Here is an 18556-nt window from a genome sequence, read left to right on the forward strand (position 1 = left end):
GGTTGCTTCAGAACCGGAAAGGTGGCCTGTCGGGAGGGGAAAGGGCGCCAGAAAGACACCGACGTTCATGTGCCCCAGGGCTCGTCTCAAAAAAACAAAGCCTAAAACGTGCAGGTGAGGATTCGTGTCAAAGGGGCCCCTCTCTGCTGCTGGAGGGAACGTGCACAGTTGGTTTCCCAGCATCGCCCCCTCGAGGGCACAGACAATGCTCCAAGGCTAGGTCAGTGGGTGGTTTAAGCCAACGGTCGGTATAGGAAGGAAATTAGGCTGTTAGCACCTCACAAAAGTGACAGGAAGATGCAGGCTGTAAAGTTTTGAGGAGGGGTGTGGGGCGCAGAGGGTCCATGTGCCCCGGAAGACTAATGAATCCACAGCAGAACCTGTGACATCATACGGCCCGAAGGTGTTTTTGCAGTTTGGTATAGAGTGAACTCGACCTGAAGGCACTGAGGGGCTTTACATGACCTCCGGTAAAATTACAGAAGCATTTCCAATGCAAGGGGTGTCACGTTTTCTCGAGTTAGAGCTATTAGCGTTTCAGGCGGGGGAGTGGATGGGGATGGGGAAATTTACAAAAAATATAAAACATTTTTTTTTTTAAACGAGCGCAATCGTGCTGTGTGAAACCCAGTGAGATTGCACTGCTTAGGAAATAAAAATAAAAAGAAGTCCAGAAACCAGGCTGAAAACATGGAGCCTCATATGTTTTCAGTAGTTGTCCGGTACACTCAAACAGGGCTAAACACCGGAAAAGGCATGACGTATGCATGACTTTCCCAAATGAAATCAAGCCAATTTTAAAAGGCAACCCAATGAACCAATGAAAGTGACAGGCGTGACATGGGTGTGCTCAATAGCACACAGAGAGATTACAACAGAGGCCAGAGCGCTTGCACGCTCGACCCCACCAAGTCAGCACCACAGCCGCCATGAGCGAGTTATTAGCCCCACATGAATGTCTAGAAACGATCGTGGCTGCGATGAAACGTGAACACAAACTGGAGGAGGGTCATCACATGCTGTAACAGGAGGAAGCTTGACGTAAGGCAAACCAAAAACCAGAGGAGGGGCAATCACATGCTGTAACAGGAGGAAGTGTGACGTAACGCAAACCAAAAACCGGAGGAGGGGCCATCACATGCTGTATCAGCAGGAAGCGTGACGTAGTGTGATGGCCAACAAAAATGTTCACTTGGTGAAATTGCCTGGGAGGGAACTTAGCACACAAAGGAGGGACATTTCACAAAATGCACCAATAAAAATGAAGCATTTAAGACAAGCACAACAAAGAATGAATAGCAAGAGTGCGCATGGTTAAAAGTCCACAGAGAGATTGACAGGCCAGAGCGCTTGCGCACTCGACCCTAAAAAAGCAATTGAGGGAGCACCAACATTTTCAAGAGGACCACCCTGCCCCTCTGAGACAGGGGAAGGAGGTCCAGAACATGAGTGACTGTGGTGTGGATACTCCTGCATAAACCAAGTTCCCTCTCGGAGTGCTAGATGTTCACTCTTACATATTACGTATAGTGTTGTGTTTCCGCAGCAGTTCGATGACTAATGCCAGTACTTTCCAAGCATCTCTCATAGTCTGTTGAGGAAATATGGAGGACTTGTCCCAATTTATCTGTAAACCTGGCATTACTCCAAATCTTTGTAGCACATTTATCAGGGGCCCCAATACGGTACGATTATCCCATAAATAGATCAGGACCTCATCAGCTTATAACAATATGATATACCACCTCCCATTAGCACCGCAGTCTGGGGCATTAGAACATAATAGAAATGCCAGAGGTTCCATCGCCAGTGAGAATATAATAGGGTACAGTGGGCACCCCTGCCTCGTGCGCGGTTTAACTTTGAAGGGCTCGGAGGTTGTCCTGCCGGGTCCAACTCTCACGAACACTTGTGAGTATGGTCATCACATCCATTTTAGATATGCTGGACCTACTCCCTATCTTGCAGAGAACCAGCAGTAAGTAGGGACACCCAAGGGTGTCAGAAGCCTTTTCTGTATCAAGCGAGGCCACTCCGCCTGACCCAATCCATAACCTGTAGTAGTCTGTGTAGGTTCAAGAAGGTGTCCCTACCTGTGATTAACCCATTTTGATCCTCAGCCACAACAGCCCACTGTACCGGTAGAAGGTGTTTCGCCAGCACCTTCCAAAACCCTTTATAGGTGATATTTAAGAGGGGTGAGGGTCTATAGCAGCCGGCACTCAGTAGGTCTCTATCAGGTTTCTGAAGGATGCCTCGCTCATGAATGCTGGAAGGGGCCACTGCTCCCTTGCTGCTTTGTACAGTCGTAATAACCTCAATCCATTTGCAAAGTAAAACTCAATGGGTGGCCCATCTAGTCTGGGTACCGTGGCTCATGCTATTTGCTTAATTGCCCTCTGTATCTCTTCAGGTGCCAAAGGGGCCTCCAGCTCTTTGTGCTCTGGGGGGTTAATGGAGGGCACCTGGATGGCAGCTAAACAGGCAGCGGGTGACTCGCCAGTGGGGGTTTCATACAGACCACCCTTACTACCTTTCAAAAGTTGCATTGATATTGGATTGGGTAATAACGATCACATCCTGTTGGGTGTGTATGGCCCTGATCAGGAGCCTGGCTGGCATCTTACCACCTTTATCCCCTTCGGGATGCGGGTCGACAACATACTCTTTGTAGTTTAATTCCCCTAATTTGTGGAGTACTGCTTTATATTCTGTGTGTAGGTGTGCCAGTTGTGGTGCAATAATATCATCTTGTGCGTGTCTTTTTTCCAGCATTTTTATGTGTGTGGTCTTCTTTCAATTGGAGGTCTGAGATTAACATGTGCTTAACCCCAAAGTTTGTCGTAATACAGTGGCCCCTTATGACTGTCTTGAAGGTGTCCCATTCAATCATGTTATCAGATGGTGTACGTTTTGTATTGGTCAAAGTGAAGACCTCTCCCCGAGTTGAACTGACTTTCCCTGAGAGTCTCCACTGGAAGGCGCCATGTTGGTATCTCAGCCCTCCAACTCTCCAGTTCAGGGTCATTTTTAAGGGATTGCCACAACACAGCATGCACCCAAAATACTCATTGTCTTGAACCCATGACTATTTCATTGGAGCAATAAAGGAGACTGATTTTTAGTAAGTAACGCATTCACTTACTAAATACCTTTCAGTGTGATATATGTATAGCAAACTCTCACACTCTTTGGATGATGTAATCAGTGATATCATTGAACATGTCATGAATGGAGTAATATTTGAGGTCACAAGCAGTGCATGGTGGGAGTGCAAGTTACAGTTAGCTTGCTGAACTATAACTTGCTAATATCAGTGTTTTTCTTTGTTTAACTAATTCCAACATTTTACTATAACATTACTGTAGGAAAGTGCCACTGTTGGCATGGTCACCCCCCACACTTTTTGCCTAGTGTTGATATGAACTTTGATTTAAAGTGTGCTGGGATCCTGCTAACCAGCCCCAGCACTAGTGTGCTTTCCCAAAATCTGTACCTTTGTTTCCACAATTGGCACAGCCCTGGCACACAGTTAAGTTCCTTAAGGGCCCTGTGGCCAGGGCAGCAGCGTTTATTATGCCACCCTAGGGGACCCCTCACCAAGCACATACCCACTGCCTTTGCAACTTGGGTGTGCTGGTGGGGAGAAAAAGGTAAAGTCGACATGGCACCCCTCTCAGTGTGCCATGCCCACAAACCACTGCGTGTGGCATAAGTAAGACATCCCTCTAGCAGGCCTTACAGCCCTAAGGCAGGGTGCACTATACCACAGGTGAGGGCATAGCTGCAGGAGCAATATGCCCCTACAGTGTCTAAGTCCATTCTTAGACATTGTAAGTGCAGTGTAGCCATATTTAGTATATGGCCCGGGTGCTTGACATTACTAACACCACAGTTCCATAATAGCTTCAATGAATACTTTGGTATCAAACTTCTCAGCACAATAAACCCCAACTGATGCCAGTGTGGGATTTATTGAAAAATGCACCCAGAGGGCATCTCTGGGATGCCCCCTGTATGTTAGCCAAACTGCTAGTGCGTGACTGACCAGTCTGTGCTAGCCTGCCACTTTCAGACAAGTTTCTGACCCTATGGGGTGAGAGCCTTTGTGCTCTTGGTGTTCAGAAACGTAGCCTGTCCTGGATGGAAGTGCTTCACACCTCCCCCCTTCGGGAACTGTAACACCTAGCGGTGAGCCTCAAAGGCTCAAGCCGTGGATTACAGTTCCCCAGGGCACTCCAGCTAGTGGAGTTGCTGCCCCCCAGACAAAGTCCCACTTTTGGTGGCAAGTCCGGCTGGAAAATTAGGAAAAACAGGGAGGAGTGACCACCCCAGCCAGAACCACTCCTAAGATGTCCAGAGCTGAGGTGACCCCCTCCCTACAGAATCCTCCATCTTGGTTTGGGGGACCGGGACCAATAGGATTAGGGTTGTGTCCCTCTCCCCAGAGGGAGTGGGCACAAGGTGGGTGTAGCCACCCTCAGGGGCAGTAGCCATTGGCTACTGCCCTCTGACCCTTGAAACGCCCCGAAATGTAAGATTTAAGGGCCTCCCTGAATCCAGCTCACCAGATTCCTGGCAACTTGACAAGAAGAAAAAGGACTGCATAGCTGAAACCCCAGCAGCCAAGAAGGAAGACAACAACTGACTTGGCCCCAGGGCTACCGGCCTGTCTCTTGCTTCAAAGAACCTGCACAAGAACAGCGACGCATCCATCGAGACCAGTGACCTCTGCCAAACTCCAGAGGACTGCCCTGCACCCAAAAGGATCAAGAACTCCAGTGAACAGCGGCCCTATCCAAGAAGAAACCACAACCAAGGACTCCAGCCTCACTCCGAATGTGTGAGTCCTGACCACTCTGCACCCAACACCCATGGCCTGTGTCCAGGTGGCCCAACCAGCTGGAGAGGATCCCCAGGTGATTCTGAGCAAGTGCTCACCCTGGGGTGACCTCTCCACTCCTCCACAATGACACCTGCAGAGGGAATCCGGAGGACCTCCCCCTCCCCCCCACACCTCAAAAGCTCTGGACAAAGGTTTCCAATGCCTAAAGACACACATCACCCGCATCCCTCAGGCCTTGGAGAACCCAATCTCTGGTGCAGCGATGTTCAGCAGATGGCCCTCCTCCCTGCCCAGCTTCTGGTTTGCCCTAGACGACCTCCTGGACTTCACCTGCAGCCTCTGAGTGACCCCTGGGGTTCCCTCATAGAGAACAATTGGAGACTGACACCTTGTTTGCACCCTGTACCCGGCTGCCCCAGCACCGCTGAGGATGTATGATTGGTGCCTACTTGTGCCCCCCCCCCCCCCCCCCAGGGCTCCTCAAAACACCCAGGTCTGCCCTCTGAAGACGTGGGTACCTACCTGCCTGTAGATCTGAAACCGAGTGCCGCCAGTTTCCTTAGGAGCCCATGTTAATTTTGCCTACACTTTGACCTCTACACACGTCCGGCCCGTGTTGCTGGTGGTGAGTTTTTGGTGTTAACTTGAACCCCCACCTGTGGACTTCCTAACTTCCTGAGACTGGAACTGTAAGTGTTGTACTTACTTGCAAATCGATCTAACTTTTCTTCCCCCCAGGAACTGTTTCTGAAAATTGCACTGTCAACTTTTAAAACAAATATTTGCCAATATTTCAGAAACTATAACTTATTGATTTCAAACAAAGTGCTATTGATATATGTGAAATACGAAACTATTGAAGTACTTACCTGCAACTTGAATCTTGTAGTTCTAAAAATAAATTAACACAAGATATTTTTGCTATATAAAAAACATTGGTCTGGAGTTGTCATTGAGTGTGTGCTTCTTCTTCCATTGTTTGTGTGTGTACAACAAATGCTTTGGAACACCCTCTGATAAGCCTAACTGCTCGACCACACTACCGCAAAAGAGAAGTATTACCTACTTTAGCCTCTGTTAAGACTCTGGGGAACCCCTGGATTCTGTGCACACTATACCTCACTTTGATATAGCATATGCAGAGCCAGATTCCTACAATTACTTTAACATTTTGTTTTGTGTGTGAAATAAATATACATGTCCTACTTGTGTAAAAAAAAAAAAAAAAAAAATACTGTACATGCACTGTGATGTGAGTGTGGAGGAGAGGTGATATTTTGAAATATTCCAAGTATACATAACATTGAAACCTTCTCCTTCAGGTGACCTTGACTGCTTCCCGTGGAGCCTTCAATACTCTAGCGGACGTCTCAGATGACGTGGTACATGGAAGGGGTGAAAAGGAAATGACCATTTCTTCCCCACACCAGAAGCTGGTGAACTTCATCCTTCAGCACACCACCTACACCAGCACTGTGTATCATATTGATGCCGTGGATACTGGTGAGTGTTACAGCATGTCTGCCGCGCTGTGAATGTGCACCAATGTGGTGCACTGTGTTCACACAGACAACTCCAGTGAGTATTACTGCACGCCTGCCATTCTGTGTAACAAATACCATCCTGTGTAATGTGTACCAATGTAGGGCTTTATGTTCACAGAGACGATACTGGTAAGTGTTGGAAAATGGCCGTCTCTAAAGGGTCACCCCAAACTTTTTTCCTTCCTCATCCTCTTTTTCTGACTGCTTTTTTTGTTGTCTTTAGGACTCGGGCACTTTACCACTGCTAACCAGTGCTAAAGTGAGTTAGGACTCTCTCCCTTAAACATGGTAACATTGGCTCATACCCAATTGGCATTTTTAATTTACTTGTAAGTCCCCAGTAAAGTGTACTACATGTGCCCAGTGGCTGTAAATTTAATGCCACTAGTGGGCCTGCAGCACTGATTGTGCCACCCACATAAGTAGCCCTTTAAACATGCCTCAGGCCTGCCATTGCAAGTCCTGTGTGTGCAGTTTCACTTCCACTTCCACTTGGCATTTAAAACTACTTCCCAAGCCTTTAAACCCCCTATTATTTACATGTAAGTCACTCATAAGGTAGGCCCTAGGTATTCCACAGGGCAGGGTTCTGTGTAATTAAAGGCAGGACAAGTACTTATAAGGTTTATTTCTCCTGGTAGTGAAAAACACCCAAAGTCGTTTTTTCGCTAGTGTGAAGCCTGCTCCTCTCCTAGGTCAGCATTAGAAATTCCCTTATATACTTTTAAGTGGTAATTTCTGTTCTGAAAGGAGTGACATTGTCACGTTTGGTATGGTTGGAATGGTAGTGGGAAATCCTACTTACTGATCAAGTTGGATTTTACATTACTATTTTAGAAATGCCACTTTTAGAAAGTAGGCATTTATCGGCCCTTACTGTTCTCTGTGCCTTACAACCTGTCTCCAATCTATGTCTGGTCTGTGCTGGTTGACAGCTTCCCTTGTGCATTCCATCCAGACAGCCATAAACACAGGACACAGTTGAATCTGCATTCATCTGCATATTTATGGGTCTTCCTGAGCTGGAAGGGTGGAAGACCTCTCACTTACACTTCAAAGACCAGTGGCCTGACCTCACACAAAGGACTGATCACCACCCACAGATCTCCTGGCAGAAAGGACTGGGCTAAAAGGGGAACTGGTTCACTTCAAAATCACTCTTAGAAGTTTCTCCTACATCAAAGGCACTTTTGGGTATATATTGGGTCTGTGGCCCCCCTAAGATGAGACACTTCTGGACCTACAACTGGACTGTCATAAGGACTGCCATGTGGTCCAAAGATCTCACCTCTACTTCCCTACTGGAAGGACTGCTGTCCTGCTTGTTGCCCTGCTGCCTGCTGGCCCCTGGCTCTGCTGGAAGGAATTCTTCTTCTTTCACCAGTGCTCTCCAAGTACTTGGACTGAGCTTGCCTTCTGCTCTAAAGTCTGAGGGCCATCAACAACTTCACCAAAGAGAAGAAAATCCAACACGTCGGAAAATAGATGCAACCCAGAGAAAATTTGTCACAACACCTGCTGGATCGACGCATCACTTCCTGGATCAACTCAGCTCCTATTGCCTTTTCACAACATGTTTTGGATTTTCCACGCATCGTCCCTGGCCATCAAAATATCCCTGCATCGCAGTGAGGAACCAAGGCTGCGCACCTGGAAACAGATGCATCACCTTGCCACATGGAAAAAAAAAATGCATTACCTTCGTTGCACCAAAAAGACAGACGCATCAGTTTATTTTCCTATGCATCTCCTCCTCTGCAGCCCTCTTTGTCGTTCTTTTTGACGCATACCAGGTACTGTGTGTTAAAAGGATACAACCTATGATTCTTAAGGATTGAGACTCATCTAAACCTTTAAAAAGTGATATCTTGACTTGTTAAACTGGACTTTTGTTATTTTGTTATTTTTTTATTCAGATACATATTATCTGTTCTCCTAAACTGATGTGGAGTACTTTGTATGGTGTTGTCACTGTTACTGTATGAGTTATTGCACAAATACTTTACTCATTGCTGTAGGAGGCTGGCCCTCTATGTAGTGAGCAAACTGGGCACACTGTGCAGAGGGGTCCAGGCAACCACACAGTGGTTTCCAGAGGTAAAAATGAGACCACCAAAATGCTTCTATTTTTAAGGTAGCGGTCGAGCAGTTAGGCTAATCCAGGAGATGTGCTGAGTATTTGGTGTTCTAACAAATCCAATCATGCACCTCACATATTCAATGAATGACTCAAGACCAGAATTTATAAAAATACTTCAGACTTTTATATACATTTTAAGACCAATAGCTTTAAGATATGTTAAATACTTCTTGAGATATGACTTTTTGATGTTTTAATAAAGTTAGTCTTTCTGTGCGTAATTACGCACCATAGGGCTCAATAGGCAGTCACATTAAAAAATGCATTAAAAATCGTACATTTGGGTTACCAGTCTCTTCTTTTGCAGGATGGTCGCAGCAGTCGGTGGGTATCTTGTGCCAGACGGAGAGCCTCAGGCAGCTCCCAGTTCCAGCGGGAGCAGCGTTGGAAAGTCTCTTGGCACAAGCATAGGGCCACCTGAAGGGGCCACTTGGAAAAGGAGCTGGTTTGCAGACTTAAAGTTGGTGTCTGGGGTACCCTTGGGCTGTTAAAGTTTCAAGGGGTTGGGGACCTGGGACATACAGCAATTCCTGCACTGCAAGGCTCAGGGCGGCCAGGTGCAGGGAGTTTTGGGAGTCTTGGATGCTATGTGTAAGGGGACCCTTTGGAGCTGAGGTAAGTCGTCGTCTTGGGGTATTGCAGGACTTTGGGGGTGCTCTGATGGGATGTCTGGGGTGAATTGAAGTCCCTTGACTGGGGCTTCCTCTTGGTCCAGTTGCAGCTCTGGGAGAGCTGTTTTTGGTGATGTCCGATGTGCACTGGTCAGTACCCGGAGTATTCCCAAAACTCAGTCACGGGAGGGTGCTGTGCCACCAAACTTGGCACATTTGCAGGTCTTGTCCGGGATGTCATAGGTGTGTCATCGGGTCTGGCTATGCCTTCCGGTTGCTGAAATATTGTCCAGTCAGTGAAGTGTCCCTCACTGGTTTGCAGGTTCCTTGTAGATTCCTTGGGTTTCTTGAGCGGTACCTCCACTTAGGAGGGATATCTCAAGCTATTTTTGAAACCTGGAGGTCCTCGGGGTCTTTTGAGGTCGGTCCAGTGGTCAGTTCCTCTGTAGCTGCGATTGTTGGGACTCTAGTGCAGCAAGCAGTGTCTTGGAGCCTCTGCTGGTGCAGTAGGTCCTCTGTTCTCGTCCTGTCTGGTTCTTTGGTGCTGTCTTCTTTTCTTCCAGATGAATCTAAAATCTTGGTCTAGGGGAGCCTGCTAAATACTGAATTTAGTGGGTGTTTTAGGGGGACCCTGGTAGTGTCCAATCGGACACTTACCCTTGGGTGGCTAAACCCACTACAGTGACCACTTCCTGTTGGAAGGATAACTTCCCTAAACCTCATTGGATATTTTCCTGCCATCCAATATAGAAGAAAATGAGATGGAGAGTCCACTTCGGCTGCAAGCCCCTAGGGGTGGTGCATTCTCAGTAAGGCCACTTCTACTACCCTTTGTCTGGTTTCCCGCCTTTGCTCCCGCCTTTGCTCTCGCCAAAAGTAGGGGTTTGCAAAGGGGGAAGCCATCTGCTGCTTGGAGCAGGCATGGTGGCTCGAGTTTCAGGCGCAGTAGCCTTTTGAAGCCCACCGCCAGGGTGTTACACATTCCTGGGGGGGGGGGGGTGTTAGCTCCTCCACCCAGGAAGGGCATTGTTTTACAAACCAGAGAGCCATGGCTGTCCCTCAGGTTTGTATAAGGGCCGTCTGGAAGTGGCAGGCTGGATAGAACCAGTCAGCAGCTATGCCAGTTAGGTTAGCTTTTGCAGGGGGCACCTCTAAGGTAACCCCTGGGTACTTTTGGGGTTAAATCTATTCTGAGTTGTTTGATACCAAACAACCCAGGTTACAGAGTGGCCATCATGTAACTGGGGAACACATGTCTGACAAGTGTCCAGCACATGTACTTAAAATGGCTGCTCTGTTCACTCACTATGTCCCAGGTTTGGCAAGGACACAATGGGGGCATATTGCTCATGCAACTATGCCCTCACATATAGTATGGTGCACCCAGCCTTTGGACTGTAAGGCCTACTAGAGGGGTGACTTACCCATAGCATATGCAGTGTAGGATGGACAGGGAACACAGGGAGTGTGCCAAGACGAGTTTACCTTTTTAGGTTTACCCCAGTACACTCAGCCTGCACTGGCAGTGCTGGGTGCATCTGGGTGCAGGGCCCTAGAGGGTTGCACAATCAGTGCTGCTCTCCTCAGGGGCCTACCCTTAATATCCCATACCCTGGGTACTGGGGTACCCATTTACTAGCACCTTACAGTGATATGTAAGAGTGTATCCAATTGTTCCAAGCATCACAAAAGATTTAGGGAAAGGCCCAGGGAACCTGGATAGCAGGGGCCCTGGCCACTACCAACTTCTAGAGCACATGAACATCAGGCAAAATGTGGGGGCTAACCATGCAAAAACATGCTTCCTCTAACAATTTCCTTCTAAGTTAAGCCTGCCTGCTCTGTGCCAAGCTACCCAAGGGTGAGCACAGGATAATTTAGGTTGTGTTGTGACTTATCCTGACTAGGATTGCGGGGTCTACATGGACAGGGTGCATACCTCTGCCAACTAGAGACCCAATTTCTAACAGTGAGCATCAGTGCATGCCATCCACGCTATGCAACGTGCACCAGTATGCTGCATCGTGTTCACAGAAATGATACTGAGGATTATTGCCCTCTGTATAACAAACATCATGCTGTTTCATGCACCAGCACAGTGCATCTTATTCACAAAGATGGTACTGATGAGTAGTACTGAGTGTCTACCATGCTGTGTAACTTGCATCAATACAATGCTTCATATTCACACAGATGATACTAGTGAGTACTACTGCACATCTGTCATTGAGTGTAACATGCACCAGCACATTGCATGATGTTCACACAGACAGCTAATGGTGAGCATTACTTCACATTTGTCATTCTGTGTAACATGCACCAACATACTGAACAACTGTTAGTCTATGCCACTGACACCAGCGATGCATTCTGGGGTTTATAGTTCTGGACACCTCAGTTGAACAAGCTGGACTACAGTTCTTGGTCAGAAAGTTCACTAAGGTGAAAAAGAACTGAACTACAGTCTCCATACTGACATGGAGTATGCTGATGTGAGAAAGTAGCCTCTTTCTAGCCTTGTTACCCCCACTTTTGGCCTGTTTGTGAGTGTATGTCAGGGTGTTTTCACTGTCTCACTGGGATCCTGCTAGCCAGGACCCAGTGCTCATAGTGAAAACCCTATGTTTTCAGTATGTTTGTTATGTGTCACTGGGACCCTGCCAGTCAGGACCCTAGTGCTCATAAGTTTGTGGCCTATATGTATGTGTTCCCTGTGTGATGCCTAACTGTCTCACTGAGGATCTGCTAACCAGAACCTCAGTGGTTATGCTCTCTCATTTCTTTCAAATTGTCACTAACAGGCTAGTGACCAATTTTACCAATTTACATTGGCTTACTGGAACACCCTTATAATTCCCTAGTATATGGTACTGAGGTACCCAGGGTATTGGGGTTCCAGGAGATCCCTATGGGCTGCAGCATTTCTTTTGCCACCCATAGGGAGCTCTGACAATTCTTACACAGGCCTGCCACTGCAGCCTGAGTGAAATAACTTCCACGTTATTTCACAGCCATTTTACACTGCACTTAAGTAACTTATAAGTCACCTATATGTCTAACCTTTACCTGGTAAAGGTTAGGTGCAAAGTTACTTAGTGTGAGGGCACCCTGGCACTAGCCAAGGTGCCCCCACATTGTTCAGGGCCAATTCCCCGGACTTTGTGAGTGCGGGGACACCATTACACGCGTGCACTACACATAGGTCACAACCTATATGTAGCTTCACAATGGTAACTCCGAATATGGCGATGTAACATGTCTAAGATCATGGAATTGCCCCCTCTATGCCATCCTGGCATTGTTGGTACAATTCCATGATCCCAGGGGTCTGTAGCACAGACCCAGGTACTGCCAAACTGCCTTTCCTGGGGTTTCACTGCAGCTGCTGCTGCTGCCAACCCCTCAGACAGGTTTCTGCCCCCCTGGGGTCAAGCCAGGCTTGTCCCAGGATGGCAGAACAAAGGACTTCCTCAGAGAGAGGGTGTTACACCTTCTCCCTTTGGAAAATGGTGTGAAGGCAGGGGAGGAGTAGCCTCCCCCAGCCTCTGGAAATGCTTTCTTGGGCACAGATGTGCCCAATTCTGCATAAGCCAGTCTACACCGGTTCAGGGACCCCTTAGCCGCTGCCCTGGCGCGAAACTGGACAAAGGAAAGGGGAGTGACCACTCCCCTGACCTGCACCTCCCCTGGGAGGTGTCCAGAGCTCCTCCAGTGTGCTCCAGACCTCTGCCATCTTGGAAACAGAGGTGCTGCTGGCACACTGGACTGCTCTGAGTGGCCAGTGCCACCAGGTGACGTCAGAGACTCCTTCTGATAGGCTCCTCCAGGTGTTGCTAGCCTATCCTCTCTCCTAGGTAGCCAAACCCTCTTTTCTGGCTATTTAGGGTTTCTGGGGAAACTTTAGATAACGAATGCAAGAGCTCATCAGAGTTCCTCTGCATCTCTCTCTTCACCTTCTGCCAAGGAATCGACTGCTGACCGCGCTGGAAGCCTGCAAAACTGCAACATAGTTGCAAAGACGACTACTGCAACTCTATAACGCTGATCCTGCCGCCTTCTCGACTGTTTTCCTGGTGGTGCATGCTGTGGGGGTAGTCTGCCTCCTCTCTGCACTAGAAGCTCCGAAGAAATCTCCCGTGGGTCGACGGAATCTTCCCCCTGCTACCGCAGGCACCAAAAAGCTGCATGACCGGTGTAGGAGGCTGGACTGGCTTGTAGTGAGTACCAAGGGGTACTTGCACCTTGCACCAGGCCCAGTTATCCCTTATTAGTGTATAGGGTGTCTAGCAGCTTAGGCTGATAGATAATGGTAGCTTAGCAGAGCAGCTTAGGCTGAACTAGGAGACGTGTGAAGCTACTACAGTACCACTTAGTGTCATATGCACAATATCATAAGAAAACACAATACACAGTTATACTAAAAATAAAGGTACTTTATTTTTATGACAATATGCCAAAGTATCTTAGAGTGTACCCTCAGTGAGAGGATAGGAAATATACACAAGATATATATACACAATAGCAAAAATATGCAGTATAGTCTTAGAAAACAGTGCAAACAATGTATAGTTACAATAGGATGCAATGGGGAAACATAGGGATAGGGGCAACACAAACCATATACTCCAGAAGTGAAATGCGAACCACGAATGGACCCCAAACCTATGTGACCTTGTAGAGGGTCGCTGGGACTATTAGAAAATAGTGAGAGTTAGCAAAATAACCCTCCCCAAGACCCTGAAAAGTGAGTGCAAAGTGCACCAAAGTTCCCCTAAGGACAAAATAGTCGTGTTAGAGGGAAAATGCAAGGAAAACACAAATCAGCAATGCAACAACGATGGATTCCTGACTGAGGGTACCTGTGGAACAAGGGGACCAAGTCCAAAAGTCACAAGCAGCTCGGAGGTGGGCAGATGCCCAAGAAATGCCAGCAGTTGGTGCAAAGAAGCTCTTACTAGGCTGAAGAACTGTGAATACAGCAGGAACGACAAGGGCTAGAGACTTCCCCTTTGGAGGATGGATCCCCCACGCCTTGGAGAGTCGTGCAGAAGTGTTTTACCGCCGGATGGACGCCAACAAGCCTTGCTACACGCAAATCGTGCGTTTGGCATTTTTGGACGCTGCTGGGGCCCAGGAGGGACCAGAAGGTCGCAAATTGGACCTGCAGAGAGAGGGGACGTCGAGCAAGACAAAGAGCCCTCACTGAAGCAGGTAGCACCCGGAGAAGTGCCAGAAACAGGCACTACGAGGATGCGTGAAATGGTGCTCGCCGAAGTTGCACAAAGGAGTCCCACGTCGCCGGAGACCAACTTAGAAAGTCGTGCAATGCAGGTTAGAGTGCCGTGGACCCAGGCTTGGCTGTGCACGAAGGATTTCCGCCGGAAGTGCACAGGGGCCGGAGAAGCTTGCAAAGTCGCAGTTCCCAGCAATGCAGCCCAGCGAGGTGAGGCAAGGACTTACCTCCACCAAACTTGGGCTGAAGAGTCACTGGACTGTGGGGGTCACTTGGACGGTCTCGCTGGATTCAAGGGACCTCGCTCGTCGTGCTGAGAGGAGACCCAAGGGACCGGAAATGCAGCTTTTTGGTGCCTGCGGTTGCAGGGGGAAGATTCCGTCGACCCACGGGAGATTTCTTCGGAGCTTCTGGTGCAGAGAGGAGGCAGACTACCCCCACAGCATGCACAAGCAGGAAAACAGTCGAGAAGGCGGCAGGATCAGCGTTACAGAGTTGCAGTAGTCGTCTTTGCTACTATGTTGCAGGTTTGCAGGCTTCCAGCGCGGTCAGCGGTCGATTCCTTATCAGAAGGTGAAGAGGGAGATGCAGAGGAACTCGGCTGAGCTCATGCATTCGTTATCTCCAGTTTCCCCAGAGACAGAGACCCTAAATAGCCAGAAAAGAGGGTTTGGCTACCTAGGAGAGAGGAAAGGCTACTAACACCTGAAGGAGCCTATCAGCAGGAGTCTCTGACGTCACCTGGTGGCACTGGCCACTCAGAGCAGTCCAGTGTGCCAGCAGCACCTCTGTTTCCAAGATGGCAGAGGTCTGGAGCACACTGGAGGAGCTCTGGACACCTCCCAGGGGAGGTGCAGGTCAGGGGAGTGGTCACTCCCCTTTCCTTTGTCCAGTTTCGCGCCAGAGCAGGGGCTAAGGGGTCCCTGAACCGGTGTAGACTGGCTTATGCAGAATTGGGCACATCTGTGCCCAACAAAGCATTTCCAGAGGCTGGGGGAGGCTACTCCTCCCCTGCCTTCACACCATTTTCCAAAGGGAGAGGGTGTCACACCCTCTCTCAGAGGAAGTTCTTTGTTCTGCCATCCTGGGCCAGGCCTGGCTGGACCCCAGGAGGGCAGCTGCCTGTCTGAGGGGTTGGCAGCAGCAGCAGCTGCAGAGAAACCCCAGGAAGGGCAGTCTGGCAGTACCAGGGTCTGTGCTACAGACCACTGGGATCATGGAATTGTACCAACAATGCCAGGATGGCATAGAGGGGGCAATTCCATGATCATAGACATGTTACATGGCCATATTCGGAGTTACCATGGTGAAGCTACATATAGGTAGTGACCTATATGTAGTACACGCGTGTAATGGTGTCCCCGCACTCACAAAGTTCAGTGAATTGGCTCTGAACAATGTGGGGGCACCTTGGCTAGTGCCAGGGTGCCCTCACACTAAGTAACTTTGCACCTAACCTTTACCAGGTAAAGGTTAGACATATAGGTGACTTATAAGTTACTTAAGTGCAGTGTAAAATGGCTGTGAAATAACGTGGACGTTATTTCACTCAGGCTGCAGTGGCAGGCCTGTGTAAGAATTGTCAGAGCTCCCTATGGGTGGCAAAAGAAATGCTGCAGCCCATAGGGATCTCCTGGAACCCCAATACCCTGGGTACCTCAGTACCATATACTAGGGAATTATAAGGGTGTTCCAGTAAGCCAATGTAAATTGGTAAAATTGGTCACTAGCCTGTTAGTGACAATTTGAAAGTAATGAGAGAGCATAACCACTGAGGTTCTGGTTAGCAGAGCCTCAGTGAGACAGTTAGGCACCACACAGGGAACATATACATGCACACCTATGAGCACTGGGGCCCTGTGTGACAGGGTCCCAGTGACACATACATATAGGCCACAAACCTATGAGCACTGGGGTCCTGACTAGCAGGATCCCAGTGACACATAACAACCATACTGAAAACATGGTGTTTTCACTATGAGCACTGAGGCCTGGCTATCAGGATCCCAGTGAGACAGTGAAAACAGTGACAAACACCCTGACATACACTCACAAACAGGCCAAAAGTGGGGGTAACAAGGCTAGAAAGAGGCTACCGGTCCCTTGGGTCTCCTCTCAGCACGACGAGCGAGGTCCCTCGAATCCAGCAACTCTGTCCAAGTGACTCCCACAGTCCAGTGACTCTTCAGTCCAAGTTTGGTGGAGGTAAGTCCTTGCCTCCCCACGCCAGACTGCATTGTTGGAAACCGCGACTTTTGCAACTACTCCGGCTTCCGTGCACTTCCGGCAGAAATCCTTTGTGCACAGCCAAGCCTGGGTCCACGGCACTCTAACCTGCATTGCACGACTTTCTAAGTTGGTCTCCGGCGACGTGGGACTCCTTTGTGAAACTTCGGCGAGCACCGTTTCACGCATCCTTGTAGTGCCTGTTTCTGGCACTTCTCCGGGTGCTACCTGCTGCTGAGAGGGCTTTTTGTCTTGCTCGACGTACCCTCTCTCTTCTGGTCCAAATTGCGACCTCCTGGTCCCTCCTGGGCCGCAGCAGCGTCCAAAAACGCTAACCTCACGATTTGCAGCTAGCAAGGCTTGTTGGTAATCTTTTGGCAGGAAAACACTTCTGCACGACTCTCCACGGCGGGAGGGATCAGTCCACCAAAGGGGAAGTCTCTAGCCCTTTTCGTTCCTGCAGAAACCTCAGCTTCTTCTGTCCAGTAGAAGCTTCTTTGCACCCACAGCTGGCATTTCCTGGGCATTTGCCCATCTCCGACTTGCTTGTGACTTTTGGACTTGGTCCCCTTGTTCCACAGGTACCCTAGATTGGAAATCCACAGTTGTTGCATTGTTGGTTTGTGTCTTTCCTGCATTATTCCTCTATCACGACTTCTTTGTCTTTTGGGGAACTTCAGTGCACTTTTCACTCACTTTTCAGGGTCTTGGGGTGGGCTTTTTTTCTAACCCTCACTATTTTCTAATAGTCCCTGCGACCCTCTACAAGGTCACATAGGTTTGGGGTCCATTTGTGGTTCACATTCCACTTTTGGAGTATATGGTTTGTGTTGCCCCTATCCCTATGTGTCCCCATTGCATCCTATTGTAACTATACATTGTTTGCACTGTTTTCTAAGACTATACTGCATATTTTTGGTATTGTGTACATATAACTTGTGTATAATTGCTATCCTCATACTGAGGGTACTCACTGAGATACTTTGGCATATTGTCATAAAAATAAAGTACCTTTATTTTTAGTATATCTGTGTATTGTGTTTTCTTATGATATTGTACAAGTGACACTAGTGGTACTGTAGTAGCTTCACACGTCTCCTAGTTCAGCCTAAGCTGCTCTGCTAATCTACCATTATCTATCAGCCTAAGCTGCTAGACACCCTATACACTAATAAGGGATAACTGGGCCTGGTGCAAGATGCAAGTACCCCTTGGTACTCACTACAAACCAGTCCAGCCTCCTACATTGGTTGTGCAGCGGTGGGATAAGTGCTTTGAGACTACTTACCACTCTTGTCATTGTACTTTTCATAAGAGAAAAATATACAAAACAAGTTCAGTGTGTGTACACATTGCTAAAAAGTTTTGCATTTCCTCTTTTCACTCTTTTCTAAAGTGCTGAAAAGTACTTCTAAACTTTCAAAAAGTTCTTAAAAGTTTTAAAAGTTTTTTTCTGTCTTTCTAAAAAGTTCTGAAAACTTTTTTCTCTTTTTCTATCACTTTAACTCTCTCTAAAAATGTCTGGCACAGGCCAAAATGTTGACCTGTCTAAGATTGCATATGATCACCTTAGCTGGAAAGGAGCAAGGAGTCTCTGCATAGAGAGAGGTTTGAGTGTAGGGAAGAATCCTTCCTTGGAATTGTTGCTTAATATGCTTAGAGAACAAGATAAGGCCATTGGGGCCACATCTGTTGAAAAAGTAGCAAATGGTTCCCAATCCGATCCAGGGACTCCCCCAGGAAAAGATTCAGGAAAGAAACTTCTCAGCCGGCCCATTACTAGACAGTCTAGCATAGTTCTTACAGATGTTGAATCACACCATACAGATGGTGGGCTCTCACATTATACTGTTAGCCAAGCTGTTAGGGTGCCTTCTGTAAGGGACAGGTCTCCTTCTGTCCATTCTCACCATACTTCTGTGTCTAGGAATGTCCCTCCCACCCACCCTGAAGACA

The 18556-nt window shown here is 48.1% G+C and overlaps 1 protein-coding gene across 5 annotated transcripts in view; it reads left to right on the forward strand.

The window, feature by feature from the left end:
- Positions 1-18556, forward strand: part of B4GALNT2 (beta-1,4-N-acetyl-galactosaminyltransferase 2 (SID blood group)) — a 302788-nt gene that overhangs the window by 206971 nt on the left and 77261 nt on the right. For all 5 annotated transcript variants that reach the window (XM_069233513.1, XM_069233511.1, XM_069233512.1 and 2 more), the window contains exon 6: positions 6169-6349. In XM_069233513.1, the coding sequence (XP_069089614.1) occupies positions 6169-6349 (181 nt within the window). The remainder of the gene's footprint in view (positions 1-6168; positions 6350-18556) is intronic.

Source organism: Pleurodeles waltl, chromosome 5 (genome assembly GCF_031143425.1).
Source record: "Pleurodeles waltl isolate 20211129_DDA chromosome 5, aPleWal1.hap1.20221129, whole genome shotgun sequence".
Classification (NCBI taxonomy): Eukaryota; Metazoa; Chordata; class Amphibia; order Caudata; family Salamandridae; genus Pleurodeles; species Pleurodeles waltl.